We start from the raw sequence: 17,405 nt of genomic DNA, 5'->3' as shown, positions 1-17,405 counted from the left end.
TCAATAGTTTTCAGTTACAGATGCCATTGTAGGAATTCACTATTCACGTTCAACCATGATTAATTTAATCCAAGACTAAAAATGTCCAATAACATGACAGTTACTGAGATTAAGTGAGTACTATTCATCTGGTCATGTGATTGTAAAATGACAACCCCCATGAAGGCGTCCCTGCCCCATGTAGTATAAAACAGCTTTTTTAAGGTTACTGATATGACTGGAGTCCTCATCTCATGTGAGTGGTCATGATTTCATACAAATGTTTCAAAATTCAAACTTTTTTAATGGGGACAAAATACTGAGTGCACCTTTAAATAGTAGCTAAAACTTCAGTGTTCACATGCTCAGGTTTTCACAACAAGGGCAGTTGTACAGTATTGTGTATGTAGTAGGCTATCTTTTATATGTTTGATGCATGTTTAAGTTAAGAAAATGTTAACATTTTTTTCGAAATTTGAATATTTGATTAAAGTTTGGTCAGTTACAATTTGACACATTTTTGTCATTTTTGTCACATCACCAAATAAAACGTTATTTTCGTTGGCTAAAATTGTATGCCATTTTAGTCAACATAAACTGACTAAAATTAATTAACATGCAAGATGAAATATTGACTCAATTTAAGGACATTTTCATCAAAAGACTAAACTATGACTAAAACTAAAAACTGGTTTCAAAGTAGCTTTCCCAACACTGAAAATGAGGGTGTGTAAATGATGACAGAATTTTTATTTTTGGGTGAATCCCTTTAAAACAAACATAGTTGAAATCCTTTGTGCAAGCCAAGCAAGATAATTTTTTAAAGTAATGTGATTATATATTGTGACCCGTTTCCAGACCTTTACTAATCTACATTCTATCAAGCTGTTTTAGTTCAGTTCAGTTTTATTTGTTAAAGGAATATACCAAGTTAAACAAAAATTGGGGGCCTGGGTAGCTCAGTGAGTAAAGACGCTGACTACCACCCCTGGAGTCGCAAGTTCTAATCCAGGGTGTGCTGAGTGACTCCAGCCAGGTCTCCTAAGCAACCAAATTGGCCCGGTTTCTAGAGAGGGTAGAGTCACATGGGGTAACCTCCTCATGGTCGCGATTAGTGGTTCTCTCTCTCCTCCACATTCGGAGTCTCCGCGGTGTCATGCACAATGAGCCACGTGATAAAATGCGTGGATTGACAGTCTCAGAAGCGTAGGCAACTGAGACTTGTCCTCCTTCACCTGGAAATACGAAACTTTTGCTAGACAATACCACAGCAAAAACTAATAATGTATTCTATTAATAAATCAGCCATATAAATACTCAACAAAAGCTCATTTTGTTGCACTATTTCTTCAGGGCATATTTGTGACAAGGGTTCAGACAGAGGGACCTGCTTCAAAACTCCTGCAACCTGGAGACAAAATCATCCAGGTAATACCCATCCAACACATCATCTCCTCACCTTTGTCCTTCCACATACCTTAACTAACTTTGTAAACTTCCACTCTGCAGGCAAACGGATACAGCTTTGTCAACATCGATCACGGAAACGCGGTGTCCCTTCTGAAGACCTTCCCCAGCACCGTCGACCTGATCATCATCCGAGAGATGGCAGCATAGAGACCTGCTCAGAATGAATGTTCACTGTCTTATTTTTGTACGCAGAGGAGCCAGTGCTTTACATAGTCGATCTGAACTGATTTAAACGGGACAGTGCGTAATCGTCTGTGAAAAGGGGCAAAACCACTGCGTCAAGTGGGAGACGAACAGCATGCGTCTTAATGATATACGCCTGCACTGTGTAATCACCTGTTGGTGTAGTCCAACCGTAATGAAAACCTGTGCTTTTTTTGTTATAGTTTTTGAATTGCCTTTTTTTATGAAATCACCTGCATAGAGTTCTAGTGGAACATTAGTTGTAGCTGACCTTTTGAGGGCAGGGCTCTCCATAATGTCTTGTTTTTGTTTTTTGTTTTTATTTCAAAGACATTTTTAAAACCACTTTTTAATGACCTGTGTGAGATTTTGAGCTAGAAGACAATGCTACGTGCTTACTGTGGAAATGAATGTAGAACTGAGGTGAGCGAAGCTGAATTTGATGTGAAATCTGTATTTGTTGGCATGATGGTCACTTTTCTCACTGGGTTGATTAACGTTGTGAAGAACTATCTCCAGTGTCATCCACTGTTTAATGCAACCAACTTGATCTGGAATCTCCCTCCAGTGAAACAAGAGTCTCTTCCTCTGTTTTCACAAACTTCCACTGAACCAAAGTGGAAGACACAGACTTTAGCCCACCAGTAAGGATACGCTGAGATGCTCCCTGTACGTGAAACATGGATGGGAACGTGAAGAACTTCAGTGAGGATTCCGAAAGAGAAGAAACTTCAACACATATGGGATCAGAAAGTGGTCCAAGCTAGCTTAACCAAAGCATGTTGGGACACTATGACTGGGCGGCACGGAACTGCTGGTGTAAACGGCACGTACATGAACAGAACTCTGCCTGGAATTATTTCCTCATAGCAGTCTGGCTCGGCACGATTCGAAAGTCCACAAAAAAGAATCCAAGTCACTCCTAGCACTCACACTCAAAAGTTTTTTTCGTATTATTATTTCTGTTTGAACAGTTTTCTATTCTGTGAAGAAGATTGTAGACGTAACATTTTATTCTCTTATGAAAATATTTTAACGTTCGACCTGCATCGCTGTCATGAACGTTTCTGTTTAGGAGGTTTTGAAGAGGGCTGAGAAAACGGCATGTCAAGACAAGTGCCATATGACCCTGAACTCTCTGAATGGGTTCGACCCAGAGCAATACTCACAAATCCACGCCGCATATTCATTGGCCTTATTGGGCTGACGTATGACACAGTGGTCGAAAGAGCAATAGAGAGTCGTTTTATTCCACTCATAGGATGAACATTGCGTTTTTATACAAATAAAGAAAACACATTTAGTATTTCTCGATTGATAAACATTTTATATTGTAAATCTTTTAAAAATTAACACAAAGGAAGTGGCATTCCAGATTTTTTTTTTTTTTGTAAACATAAAAAAAGTTTGTAAGTCAGAATAATGTGCGAATGAATATCTCATCACATCCCTTTCCATTAGCGATTGCATTGCTGTTTGCAAAAACCCTATGAGGATTATTTTCACCAATGTATGTGGATACAAATACATCAACTTTCTCAAAAGCAAAGAGATTCGTGAAAGCTACAAAGCTTTGTAAAACATTAATTACGTAATATTTGTATTTGATGAAGTAGTCAAGTTTTAAGGCCATGAAAGTGTTTTTGTTTTTTGTTCTGCCATGTCGACTTCACACAAGGAGAATGACCAACTGTTAATTGTTGTACTGCGCAAATTATTTGCATGAAGTCCCTACTATGTTCGTCACTGTTTTCTTCGGTAGAGAAGAATGCTAAATTAATCAAAGTAATCAAATTAACAAACTGATAATGTGACAAATACATAATTTACTGTATATTGATGTGAAAAGAGCACTGTCACCTTTTTTAGAACTCAAGACTTCAGTTGTTTCTAAATTTATTTTAATGATTTCCCGTTGTTTTTTTTGGTTTTTTTTGCATAATATACATTTGCATTGACACACTGCCCCCAAAGAATGTTTTTAAGCTGTCAGTCAACATTTCTTATGAGTTGCAAATTTTTTTAATTTCATAAAAATTCCATTTGAATAATTGAATAATTCTGTTGTCACAATGTTCATTGTGGGCACTGTTACTTCCATTTCTTATGAATCAGTCTGGCGTAAATCCCCTTGACTGTCACTTTTTATTTTGTCTATTAGATATTTTAAATAAGTAATAACAAACAGTGACTAAAACCTAATTTTACTTTTATCAACTTAAACATTGTTTTTATTTACTGTCCCACATTTTTATTTTTTTTAATTTATTCAGTACTCTTTACTTTGACTTTTAGAGATTACTAATCGAAATGTAAATACTTTTTTAAAAAGTTTATGATTTATTCATGGCATTAGTGGTTACATTTTAAAAAGCAGCAATAATTTGCCTCACAGAAGCAGTAAAGCTCTGTCAAAGGTTTCTCTGGAAACAGCTACTATTAAGATGATTGGTATGCATTTATTCAACATTCCAGATTTTGTAAATAATTTGGCTTTCCATGGTGTCCAGTGGAAAGAATAAATCGACTAATGTTCTTTCAAAACGGTGTTTGCTCTTCCTTCAAGACGTTTTCATTTTGGGTGCATATATTAAAATTGGTCACATTCAAATAAGTGAAGAACCTTATAAGACCATCAGCAATGATGAAAATACATCTTCAGGTGTGATTTTGCCATTTACCTCGCATCCATTAATTACATTTTTAACAAATGAGAGATATTTGTCATAAACCCATAGAAAATTTCAGTCCATTTGTAGCAAAGAAGTGACATTAGATCACTCAAAAGTAAATAACAAATAGGTTTTCATTTGATTTAGCTTCTTTAATCATTGCTGTTACAAGTTTTAACTCATAGACAACTACTTTGTTCACTGATAAAGCAATTACAATGCTTAGATTAGATCCAAGAGGAAGTGCCTTATATGAAAATGTCATCAAGCCTTCCCATACAGAGTATATTGTTGGGTTACAGATAAGTTGCTTTATTTGAATTCACTGAGAAGACCAGAAAGCAGTTGTTCTTTCATGTAAAGAGTAAAAGTCTGTCTAGTATCAGATTCCTCTATATATATCCAGGGGCTGAAATACAGCATGTAAATGGTTTCAAAACAGCCACGGTTATTTTGAAATTAAGAGTCATCCACACTCAAATCTTTCTTGTCATTGTTGCCCTGTTTACAACTTATCTCAGTTGTAAGTATATTTATAAATATTAATAAAAAGTAATAATTGACAGATAGATAGATACACTGTAAAAACTCTTGTTGTTTCAACTTAGTATTCGTGCTGCTTTAGAATTTTTGTGTCAACACATAAGAGTGAAAGTTGTTTAAAATGAACAAAGTTGACTTAAATCAATATAACTTGTTAAATAAGCTTGATGTCTTTTAAAGTAAACTTGAGTTTCTTACTTTAGTCAACGTAGTTGTAATTCAATTGAAACTGAATATAGAAGTTCAGTTACTTAAATTTTAACATTTAATATTTTTGAAAACCATAGATGTAGTTAGGGCCATCCCATTGTCAGAGGTAAATTAGTTCCATTTGACTGTAAATGGGCAGTTGATGATCAGAGACCAACGTCTGATCTCTCTTATATTCATATTTAAGCTTGTCAAGGAAACACGCATGGGTCTCAACACTTTACACGCAAATCACAGTGATGGTGACAATCATCAAACACATCATTGAGTAAAAAGATGAGCTATGAATTACATGACAAATAAATTAAAGTGACAACAACCAACAGCATAAATAAAAGCAACAAGACAGTAACACTCTAATTAGCATAAGTTATATGCCACGGTCCAAATCACTGAGATCACATATTTTCCCCATTCTGTTGGTTGATGTGAACATAACTGAAGCTTCTGACCCGTATCTGCATGATTTATGCACTTCACTGCTGCCAAACAATTGGCTGATTAGATAATCGTATGGATGATTGTTGGTGTCAGATTAGCTGGTTTGAGTATTTCTGTAACTGCTGATCTCCTGGGATTTTCACACACAACAGTCTCTAGAATTTACTCCGAATGGTGCCAAAAACAAAAAACATCCAGTGAGCGGCAGTTCTGTGGATGGCAACACCTTGTTGATGAGAGCGGTCAACAGAGAATGGCTAGACCGGTTCAAACTGACAAAGTCTACGGTAACTCAGATGACCGCTCTGTACAATTGTGGTGAGAAGAATGGCATCTCTGAATGTTATTCTGAGATGCGGGTTGGCGCTGTTTTGGCGGCACGAGGGGGACCTACACAATATTAGGCAGGTGGTTTTTAAAGTTGTTGCTGTTTGGTGTATGTCTAAAACAAACATTTTAAATACCTTAGAAAGATACAGTTCCAATAGTGTCCGAATTTAACGGGGACTCGGTGCAAAAATGCCTCCGGAATTGATAAAAATGTACCCGAAATTCAAAATATGGGGGCAAAAAATGCCCATGCAACAAGTTCCCATGTTTTATTAATAATATCTTATATAGTTACAATTACATACATTGCAATCTTCTTTTGACTTTTCACTGAACATTATTTTTTTTCCTGCCATCCGATTCCTCGCACCATCGCGCGCACAGACGACGTTTGTCCAAGAATCTTCTTGCAGCAATGCAGGTCTTTGGCATTTAGAAGCTGCTAGTTTGGGACCTGTGAGGAGTCTGTTTCTCAAACTAGAGACTGTGATTTACTTGTCTTTTTATTGTGCACCTGGCCATCAACTTACCTCTCTATCCTGGTTAGAGATTATTTTTTCAAAACAGTAAAGCATGGGCCTTCATAAAAGGAGAAAATAGAATTTCAGGAGAAATTTTTTTTACCTATTTTTAAAACCAAAATTTGACTTGCAAGTGAAAAGCAACTTGTAAAAACTCAATACCTCAGCAACAGTGTTGGGTGTAATGCATTACTGAGTAATTAATTACTGTATTTAAATTACTTTTTCATCAAAAAAGTAAAGGGATTACTCTTAATTTTTCAGTAATTTAAGTAGTTACTTCTGATGTAATTGTGTTAAATACTGTATAGACTATAGAACAATTCTATATAAAACAATAGTGAATTTAAAATTGAAGTTTAACGTCTAATGTTAAAATATATGTTTTCTAATTTAACGCTGCCCCCCTTAAATTCTTTGGCCAGTTCATGAATAATTTATTAGATTTTATATTATTTATTTGAGAGAATTAAAAGAACAGTTTCATGTTTATCCTTGTATTTTTCATCTGGTCGAGGTTGATAAGGGGTTTAGAAAGTAATAAGTAATGCAGTTATTTTTCAGACAGAGTAATTAGTACAGTAATCTAATTACACTGTAGAAGATGTAATTAGTAGTTAATAATTAATTACTTTTTTTAGAGGAACTTACCCAATACTGCTCAGCAAATGGGGAAAAACCCCACTGTACTGTGATTTCCACATAGTATTGCAACCATTTCCAATTGTTCTAATAAAACATTTTCTTGGTACTTTGAATGCTTGTGTAAGGAACAGGTGACACAGTATATGTTTGCCATCATGGGTAAAGAAAAAATGGAATAAATACCACTTAAAACAATTATTTCAAACCGTAATAATTGCAATTGAGTTTGACCGTATTTTTTTATCAATTTAATGCATCATCCTTTCAAGGACAAAAATGTGTTCTAAAAATGGAAGCGAATTCACTATATATAATATAATTTTCATAAAGTAAATTGTAACGTAATTATCAGCAAACTACTTATTTACTCTTACTTGAGTAACAATATTTCTCAGTACTTCTACTTAAGTGAATTATTTCTCCAGTAGCAGTACTTTTACTTAAGTAAAAAGAAATCAGTACTCTTTCTACCACTGTTTAGAAGTAACTAGAAAAATTACACACTTGTCTCTTAAGTTAATTGACTTGCACTTTTCTGCCCTGATTCATCGAGAAACAATCACTAATTCAGGATAAACTTTAACAATTTACTCATTAATAACTCCCCCAAATCATAGGTAACAACACTTTTGTATTATTTTTATTTTAGTATTGTATGTTTAAAAAGATTGCACTAGATCTGTTGCCTCAGAGCAGAAGGTTGTTTTTGTACAGTAGACTTGTAATGACTGGTGCAGTTAGCCCCGCCCAGTGGACGTGTCAATCACCGTAACGACACGCCTCTTTTTAAAGAAAACCAACAAACAGCAGCCAGAAAGAAAAACACACACACACCGAAACGCACACACCTCATCGGACTAACAGCACAGACGAGGGTTTAATCTGTAGTTTATTCTGGGAGCTTCTCTTTTTACACACATAAGGCAAGTAAAACTACTTTAATGTTGCTGTTTTTTTTCCCCCATTTTGAACGCTCGTGCCAACATAGCGATCAAAAGAGCGATTGTTTTCTGATTAATTATGTATAACATATATTAACCCTATTTCTAGACTTAAGAGTCCGAATATGGCTAAATAAATGCTCAGTTGTTGAATTAAACGGATGAACTTGTGGAGAAAGTAACCAGATAAGGTTGATAGCTGATGTTAGCATGTTAGCCCGTTGTTTCTTTCTAATTGAATACTGAAATGTGTTTAAAAACACCAGGTTGGTGTTTACACACTCATGATTGATACTTGCTGTTTGATTCTCTTTGCCTTCAGGATGATAGGGATGAAAAACAAGAACATTTGTCTTCATTTAACGTCTCTGAGTGTTCATTTAGGTGAAATGACTGGTCTGTTCTATGTATTATTCGAGTATTTTAGCTTCTGTTAAAAGTTTCCCGTTTTATTATGGGCAGTTTGATGTCTAGATCTTGACATAGCAAATGTCCTTTATCATCGAGCTGAATGGATAAACATAGTTCATATTGAAAACAGTTTTCTCCGGTTGTCTATAGTTGATGTTGTATATTTCCAAGTATTTGCTTGGAATTGGTTTAGTGCTGGTGAATCGTTGTTTTTTATCACCGCGGTTTGTGCTTGAAACAAAGGAGAGCGCAAATCATTTACTCTGACCCAAATATAAACCAGATAAACAACGATATTACCATCCATCTACACACATTCACTACCACAACCCCTAAAGCTGAAGACGCCGACGAGATATAGCGCAATAGAGGTTGTTTATGAGTGTGATTGTTAGCCGTGATGCTAGTGTTAGCATGACTCGGTGGATTTCGCGATAAGGCCTCAAACACTGCTTTATCTATAAAACACACACATAACGCATACACAGTGCATTTAGTTACAGTATAAAGGCAATTGTTAGCCTTTTGCATAGGGTGTAAAATGCATCGTTTCGTGGTATAACGAGACATATGGAGCATGCTAGCAGTTTTAGCTAGTTTGAGCATCTGTTGTTTTCTGATTTTGTGGAGTTTGTTTATTCTTTCACCATGTGGTTCACTGCTGTTTCACTTTGCTCTCTTGTTTAGCATGAAGTCCAAAAGATATGTACGTTTTATCCAGACATATAAATGGGCATGGACAATACAAACACGCACTAAGAGGAATAGACTGCGAGAGAAAAAACAGCCCCGTTTCGACACACAGGGTCATTGCCATTTTTGGCTTTATCAAAACATATACACCCGTTTCAGAGCCCATACACAGGAAGAGGGGGGCGCTACGCCAACACGCTCCCACTAGAAACCCATGACGTAATTGTGGCAGGTCAGGAAGATCGGGGTATTATTAGTAAGGACACACTGCTGTTCAGATCAGCATGTCACATTGCACCCTCGTGACGGCGAAAACGAATCCCCATTGTCCACGTGAGAGTGTGTGTATGGAGCAGAAAGCGCGCACGCTCGTGACGTGGGTCATGTGGTGGGGTTTTTCCGGGGAAAACCTCTGACGCGTCTTTCAAGAAAAGGCGCAGGTGAAAAGCTGCAGTCTTGTTTACATGGAGACAAGAGGCCCCCTGAATCTGCGGGCCCCTCGCAGATATCTCACTTAACGGATTTCAGTTGCATTGCAGTTCAGTGCTGGACGCAGCTGGATGTGGATCGTGTTTGTTGGTGTAATCGGCCAGTAGTCGAACAGCATTGACCAGCTGTTCTCACCTACACATCCTAGATTTCACAACCCTGCCATGATTAATGTCATTGCTAGTCCTGATCAAATCACATAAATACACCATGTGATGACTTGTAAGTGAGTGGTCTGTAGGTACTGCTTATCAGTTTACTGATCAAAGCAACACATTGATACTTTATCTGTCTGGTCAGGTTGTAAAGATACTAAAGCTTCAGTAGTCAATATCAAAGTTAAATTGCACAATTCTCAAAGCTAATTTTAATATCCGAGCAACATTTTCTTTAAAAAAAAAAAAAAAAAAAGTTAAGTGAAGACAATGGCATTCGAATATAGATAGTATTCGATTACGTCATCAAACTGGCCATGAACATCAAGCAAAGCCCTGCGTTCCTCAGGTAGCAGTGGAATAAAGAAATTGAAAACACTCACTGCGAAAAACATTATAGTGTACATGGAAACATTGGATAATATTTCACGAAGTTATGAGAAGTTGTTAATTGGATCCAACTTCTAAGATAACACTTGTGGTTTTGATATTACCAATGTGCTGTGATATCCTCAATACTTCATGCCCACTGTTGGTGCTTACACTAGTTAGGAAAGACATTCAAGTCTCTGAAGCAATATATTATTTCATTTGTGGATGGGTGCTGGACGTTAATCGTTTACAGATGGGAAAGAACAATCAAGACGACCGCATTATTGCCACCACAAAGGTATGTTACCAACAACAACAAACAGCAAGTATTAAATAATACCGCAATGTTTCTCCTTAAAGATGTGTGTAAAGCTTTATGTACTGTTTAAATAAAGATAGGCTTTATATGATATAAACTTTAGTTTATACTAGAGGTCGACCGATTTTGCAGATCGATAACTAAGCTGGTGGAAAAGGCAGATAACCGATTATTTGGCCGATAGTTTTTAAAATCGATTTATTGAATGTTTAAAAAAATGTCTTGATCTTTGCTTACTATGACAGGTACAGACACAGAGGCATCAAGAGTCCAAATGTATAAAATCTCAGATGCATTTGTTTAACCAAAATCCCAAGAATAACCAGACAAAAAATGATTAAAATTCGATTTGGACCCCTTCCATGTAGAGTCGGTGATCGTTTTTATTTCAGCTCTTGTGGCTGCAGTTACACTGTAGAACCTTCAAGGGCCAGCCACAGAGGAGTAATAACTTTTTTTTTTTTTTTTTTATTTTTATTTATACTATCACAACTATCTGCGTAGATTTTTTTGCGATAACAGATTGTTTGGGGAAGCAACTATCGTAAAACCAGTATATCAGTCGTCTTATATTTTGTTCCAAACTTTAAATATTACAATACAGTCATTTATTGTACAATACATTTTATACAGTATTCAGTACTATTTTCTCCCACTGTACTGCCAGACAACCCATTTTGATCTCTGTCCCCTCACAATATAGTGACTCCGCTGTCGTGATGTCTTCGGAATACTATCTGTATCTGTTTCATAAACATTGGCTGTTTTTTCAAGTCAGCAGTAATAAAAAGGGCTGTTGATTCAACACATTGATTGGGAATCATTTTGGGAAAAATAACACTTAAAAAAAATTCAACGCAATTACCCCTGACCTGTATGTAAATTCCATAAGAGTAAATATTTTCTTACCATCAGAGCAAATCAAGCTTTTTTTTTTAAATTCCCAATTCGTGGTGGTGTAGTGACTCGCCTCAATCCGGGTGGCGGAGGACGAATCTCAGTTGCCTCTGTGTCTGAGACCGTAAATCCGCGCATCTTATCACGTGGCTTGTGGAGCGCATTACCACGCAGACATAGCGCGTGTGGAGGCTTCACGCTGTTCTCCACGGCATCCACGCACAATTCACCATGCGCCCCACCAAGAGTGAGAACCACATTACAGCGACCATGAGGAGGTTACCCCATGTGACCCTCCCTAGCAACCGGGCCAGTTTAGTTGCTTGGGTGACCTGGCTGGAGTCACTCAGCACACCCTGGATTCAAACTCATCACTCCAGGGGTGGTAGGCAGCGTATTAACTCGCTGAGATACCCAGGCCCCCTGAGCAATTCAAGCTTTGAAGAATATGTGACTTAATGTTTTTACTCTTCTCCCAAAATAATTCAATGTATTGCATTTTAAATTCATTTGGCCTACATTTTATTATATATATTATTTGATTCGTATTTGAAAAAGAATTGTTTATTTGGGAGCCTCTCATCAGATATTGATATGCAATTAATTTTGATTCGGTTTAATTAATTGGCATATTTAACAGTCCTATTAATAAGAATTACAAGCAATAGCACAAAAACAAATAGAACAAATATGCAAATTAGACAAACAGTGCTTCAAGTTTTTCAGGAATTTAACATCCGTATCCTATATTCCAATGAACAGAAATTAAAAAAAAAAAAAACTAGAAGTGATTGAATGTTTAAAAGACAATAATGAATTTAGTTTACAGCTTATTAACAGGTCAACTCAATGATATGATAATCAGAAATCATTGTATTTCTACGCTCCCATAAATTACTGTCATTTTCATAGTGCGCTCAACATTGTCGTTGTTGTGGGTAACAAATTGAGTTGGCACTGTTGGTACTAGAAGTACCTGTACTTTGAAATCCATCCTTCCTAGCGTTACATATTCACACCATATGATTTGTTGATGAGAATATACATTTTGTTGACCACTGCTGAAGACTTGAAAGAGAAAGCAAACTAAAATTAACTGAATGTTCCAGAAAGTCATACAGTTTTTGACCTACTTGATTCGAGCTCAAGTTGTAAAACAGCTACACAAGGCCTGTGGCGTGAGTTTGGAGGACTGGGGGGTGTGAATCAGGTGATTTGGTGCCAAGACAAGGCTCATGCCAAACTGATGCCAAGAAAACAGTGTTCAGACGTCCGAGTCTTTAGTTTGCCATAATCTCATTCGCTGTCTGCAGTAACAGGCCGTTCTTGGTGTATAAATCTTCTTAAGCCAACAGCAGACTTTGGATTTACACTTCAGACAAATAACCACATTTTTTCCTGATATGTGGCTAATCAGTAGTGGTATTTCAGTCAATGACCTGACGCTAATTTCCCCCCCCCAAATCTATTAAATTATTCAAAATGCAATTCACATTAAACAATTCAGGAATACATCTCGACTATGTCAAACATGTTTTCAATTCAATGAGTTCAAAGTTATTTTGGTATTTTCTCTGGGCTTAAAGACAAAAATGTCATGAGGTGTATAGGGATCAGCACACTTATGGAAAAGTTCTTCGTAGTTCTTTTGTTCAAAGGTAAAATGAAGTTGAGCGATGACATCATGTACAACATGTATGATATGATATGAAAATGTGTTAAAGGCTTCATGCCTCATTCTGAGTCGAATTCATACAAGATCAGTTAAAGAAGCTATTCTAAATACGTGATGCTAATTTAAAGTAATATATATGCAATAGATAATGTGTCGTTTTTTTTCATGTTTATCCTTACATTCATGGCGCTAACAAGCTACAAACAGACATAATATGCGGCGATTACACTCTGTTATTGTAATCTATAATGACACTGATACAACCGAAAGATGGGTGTATAAAAGTGTTAATGGGTAGAATACAGACAAAATAAGTGGCATATCTCACTTTGGGCAGATGTGTGAATGGTTTTCGGCTGCATTTGGCACATGAGTGATGGCTTTGAGTTGATTTGATTCCTTTTGTAGACTAAACATAATCACATGACATGTTCTTAGAAAATGTCTACACAAACGATTGTACAGGTGTAGGTAAATTTGCACCATGGAAAAATATGTTTGTAAATTGAAATGAATGATTAAGTTGTATACACTCATGTATTCAAGGTGCAAGGAAAGTGTATTAACTTGATGATTGCACTACATTATTATTATTGTTTTTTAATCTACATGGACTCAAATGGACAAAAAAAAAGATTTAAATTATCACTTCGGACAACCTTATTTGTCAGTTAGCCTACCCGTTTGCTAAAGCTAGCTTTACCATTGCTCACACATGTGCTTATTGCGGGTTTGTTCAATTCCCTAATCCTAAATATAAAGCTTTAATAACATGTGTTGGGTAACAGGTTGTATATGTCTTTGCGCTTGTTAAATGTTTATTAGAGTAGTGCAGCTTTGCGTCGGGTGCTATTTTCTGAACCTTTTACTTACCCATACTTACCCTCTCTAGGAATCGCCCACTTTTAGAGAGATGGCCCAGGAGACCAATCAGAGCCCCGTGCCCATGCTCTGTGCCACTGGCTGTGGTTTCTATGGCAACCCAAGGACCAATGGCATGTGCTCAATCTGCTACAAAGAGCACTTAACAAGACAAAACAACGGGGGAGTCAGTCCTATTAGCACAATGGGTACGGTGACCATAAACTCCCTTCTCTTGTGGTGTTTCAGTCTTTGAATGTATTCACGGATGATCGGATGCATATATAAGCTCAATTGTTCTGTGTATTGTGGCTCATTAGAGGATTTTCTCTCTCCCAGCAGGTTCCAGCAGTGTAACTAGTAGTGCTACCTCTGAAGCCTCAGCCATTCAGATCATTGAAGCCACACTAAACAATACTTCCTCTGCTAGTGCTGCTGAGTCACCTAACAGCAAAGCCGCCGCTGCCCTTCCCGTTACACAACAGATGACGGAGATGAGCATTTCCTGTGAAGAGGAGGTGACCTCTCCAAAAGTAGAACTTCCTGAAGCAGGTTAGTTTTTCTGGTTCAGAAATGAGCAAGTGTCATGTTGCCCTGTAGAACTAGTATCAAGAAGTCCAAGACTAGAGGTCTACCGATGACTAAGGTGGTGAAAAAGGCTGATAACCGATTAATCGGCTGATAGTTTAAAAAATTGATTTATATAATGATACATTTGAGTCTTTCCTAGCACAGACACGGAGGCTAAAAATAGTCCAAAATGATTAAAATCCCAGATGCATTTTATTGTTCAACCAAAATCCCAATAATAATCAGAAAAAAAAAAAAAGATTTGGTCCACAACGCAAGACTTTTAAACAAAGGTATACTTAGATTTTCTGTGTTCGGGATCGGATTGCACCCGGCCGACTGTGTTGCCTTTGAGTATACTCTGACCGCGAGCGAATACGAACGCTTTTGACGCATGCCCACTACAGCTGCTTTGTGATACGCTTTTAGTACAGTCAATGGCCGGCGCATGCGGCAACAATTCGCAAAGACAAGGACGCATCTGCGGGTCATGAAAATCTGGGCCGCACGGACTGTGGAGCGATTAGCAATGCAGACCATCGAAGCATACTCTGGCTTTAAGCCTGAAACACACTGGAGACTCTTATTTTAAAATGTTGACAACTTGAACTTGTTTTTATTACACCTCTAGAGGCCGCTGTTATACTGTCGAACCAACCCGTATTAATTGTAGAATCCTCCAGCACCAGCCACAGGGTAACATGAAGGAATAATAGTTTTAAAAAAAGTCAGCAACTATTGGCATAGATTTTTGCCAATAACTGATAGTTCCAAAAAGCAACGAATGGCACAGATTAATCGGTAAAACCTATATGTATTACTCAATCGTCAAGTAAATCTAAAGATACCTTAATTGAAACTGACTCAAGTAAAAGTTAAAGTAGCTGATGAAAAGGTATAGTGGTATCACTTAAGTATCAAAGTACCAGTAAATGGCACAAATAATGGCACAGTGGAGCTGCAACACACACTGTCCAGGGTTCCAGGTGATTTTGATTCAGATTTGTGAATAGACTCGTAAAACGAATCATTCGGACCACTTTTCTAACAGATTTTACTTATTCAAAAGAACTGAATTGATCAAAAGAGTCAACTGAAACGATTCGGGTGAAGTCCGGACATCACTGATACCGAGCTACATACAGTTTACATTTACAGTGGTGTCGTTTTTTTGCTTTTAGTCACAAAAGTAATTAAAGTGTTGGCCTAAAACTGTAGTTAAGTAGAAGTCAATGTAAACAGTCAAAAAGTAAACAAATTCAACAAATTTACTTAACGAAGTACAAATAATTTTGTTACTGTACTTATGATCCACATCTGATCACTGGTTTTTGTTGTGTATTAGGGCTGGGCGATATGATGATATACAGTATATGAAGTGTTAATCAATAGAGATTTTGCTATATTGTGTATATCGTAATATGTAAATATCCATGTGTGCTGTTTGTGTATCTATCTGTTTGCAGGGCTTCACATGAGACTGAGAATTAAAAAAAACATGTTTTGAGATTCATCTCTCGTTCTGCACTTCATAAGGGCTAAATATGCTTCTAATCTGACACGCGCATCTGTGTTTCGCAAACGCTATCTCTGGAACACACAAGTGCGCACGAGTCCAGCAGGCTTCTCAATATTTGTGTCATCATGTTGATTTAAAACCAAGTTTAAAAAAAAAAAAATGTTTATTACTTTGTCAAGTTCCAAATAAACAGAAAATGATAAAGTATTTAATTCACTGACAGGGTTATCCAAAAACAGGCATTACGATATGGTTATTTAATATCTAAACCAATTTGTATTGATTTTCTAGAAAGATTTTACAATATCATGAAAAATCATTATCGTGATGTAAAATGACTCGGTGTGATAAGATTTTGGTCATATTGCCCACACCTATTGTGTATGACTCCAATGGGTCACATCACAGTTTTACTCCCAAACAAGCTCCTGCTTTCGAGTGATTTAGAAGCGCTTTGAAATGGAAGAACAAGCGGTTTAAAAACGATTCTTGTGTAAACCGGATATCTTTGTATAGAATCGATGCCATTTTGTCTGGGCCATTTGTTACATTTAGGTCTAAATCTTGTGGATTTGTCTTTTGCAGTTGTCACTCAGCCAACAGCATCCGCTGCACCTTCTAGCGCAGATGGTAGCAATGAAGCCAAGATGCCAGAAGCCCCCAAACCCAAGAAAAACAGATGCTTTATGTGCCGCAAGAAGGTCGGTCTTACAGGTGAGCAAAATCAAGTCTCTTCTTGAGAACACACCATCACGTGATGTTTCTAGGTCATGCGTCACCGCAACGTTGCTCTAAATCAGATGTTGTCTTGTTTGTCAGGGTTCGACTGCCGCTGTGGGAATCTATTCTGTGGACTTCATCGCTACTCGGACAAGCACAACTGCCCCTACGACTACAAGGCAGAGGCTGCTGCCAAGATCCGCAAAGAGAACCCCGTCGTGGTCGCCGATAAGATTCAGAGAATATAAATCTCTCGCTCATCCACACCTTGATTTTTGCGAGAGATCGGATAAAAGGACTCACGCTTGACCTGTGATTCTAAAGACTAGTTTTTTAAATTACCGTATTGGGAAAAATTCCTGTTTCTAAGCCAGTGCATGAGCGATCACTTTGTTTCCACCTTTCTTTTTGATTTCTGTTCAAAGAAACTTAGAACTGAGCTTCAAGTTAAAATAGGGATGTGAAAAAAAAAAAAGAGATTGTATAAAAGCCAGAGACAGTGTCTGTTTTCTGAGTGAAAAATTGCTTTAACTTGATTGAATGTGATTGTTGGGTTAAAGGCTTATTGTCTGTTGTGATTGCGTCACTTGGATCGTCTCTTATGACGTGGGACTCCGAAGACTGTTACCGCTCTGATGGTGTGACACGAGCAACAGTGCATGGCTGGCTCATGTAGCAAATGGACACTTCAGTTTCCTCGGGGTTCACTGCTCCCATTAGAGTCAACCTTTTACGACATTAATCAGCTATGTTTTCTGCTCGTGCATCAGCCTTCATCATTTCAGGCTA

The 17,405-nt window shown here is 37.2% G+C and overlaps 2 protein-coding genes across 10 annotated transcripts in view; both read left to right on the top strand.

Annotated features, from left to right (window-relative positions):
* The window catches only part of LOC127433048 (erbin-like), a 125,320-nt gene extending 120,447 nt beyond the window's left edge, over positions 1-4,873 (top strand). For all 4 annotated transcript variants that reach the window (XM_051684670.1, XM_051684668.1, XM_051684669.1 and 1 more), the window contains 2 exons: positions 1,333-1,407; positions 1,489-4,873. In XM_051684670.1, coding sequence (XP_051540630.1) covers positions 1,333-1,407; positions 1,489-1,596 — 183 coding nt within the window. In that variant the 3' untranslated portion in view covers positions 1,597-4,873. The remainder of the gene's footprint in view (positions 1-1,332; positions 1,408-1,488) is intronic.
* Positions 4,874-7,762: 2,889 nt separating this feature from the next.
* On the top strand, positions 7,763-17,105 carry LOC127433056 (AN1-type zinc finger protein 5-like). 6 transcript variants are annotated; one of them, XM_051684684.1, is made up of 6 exons: positions 7,806-7,917; positions 10,232-10,353; positions 13,839-14,016; positions 14,147-14,359; positions 16,482-16,610; positions 16,716-17,105. In XM_051684684.1, the coding sequence occupies exons 2-6, from the start codon at positions 10,309-10,311 to the stop codon at positions 16,862-16,864; spliced, it is 714 nt and encodes a 237-aa protein (XP_051540644.1). In that variant the 5' UTR covers positions 7,806-7,917; positions 10,232-10,308; the 3' UTR covers positions 16,865-17,105. The 6 variants fall into 6 exon arrangements, with proteins under 6 accessions (XP_051540647.1, XP_051540644.1, XP_051540645.1 ...); XM_051684685.1 differs by having other exon boundaries at positions 7,807-7,917; positions 10,309-10,353; XM_051684686.1 differs by lacking the exon at positions 7,806-7,917 and adding an exon at positions 8,301-8,319 and having other exon boundaries at positions 10,309-10,353.
* Positions 17,106-17,405: the final 300 nt, after the last annotated feature.

Source organism: Myxocyprinus asiaticus, chromosome 42 (genome assembly GCF_019703515.2).
Source record: "Myxocyprinus asiaticus isolate MX2 ecotype Aquarium Trade chromosome 42, UBuf_Myxa_2, whole genome shotgun sequence".
Lineage (NCBI taxonomy): Eukaryota > Metazoa > Chordata > Actinopteri > Cypriniformes > Catostomidae > Myxocyprinus > Myxocyprinus asiaticus.
This window is presented reverse-complemented; position numbering and strand designations above follow the sequence as displayed.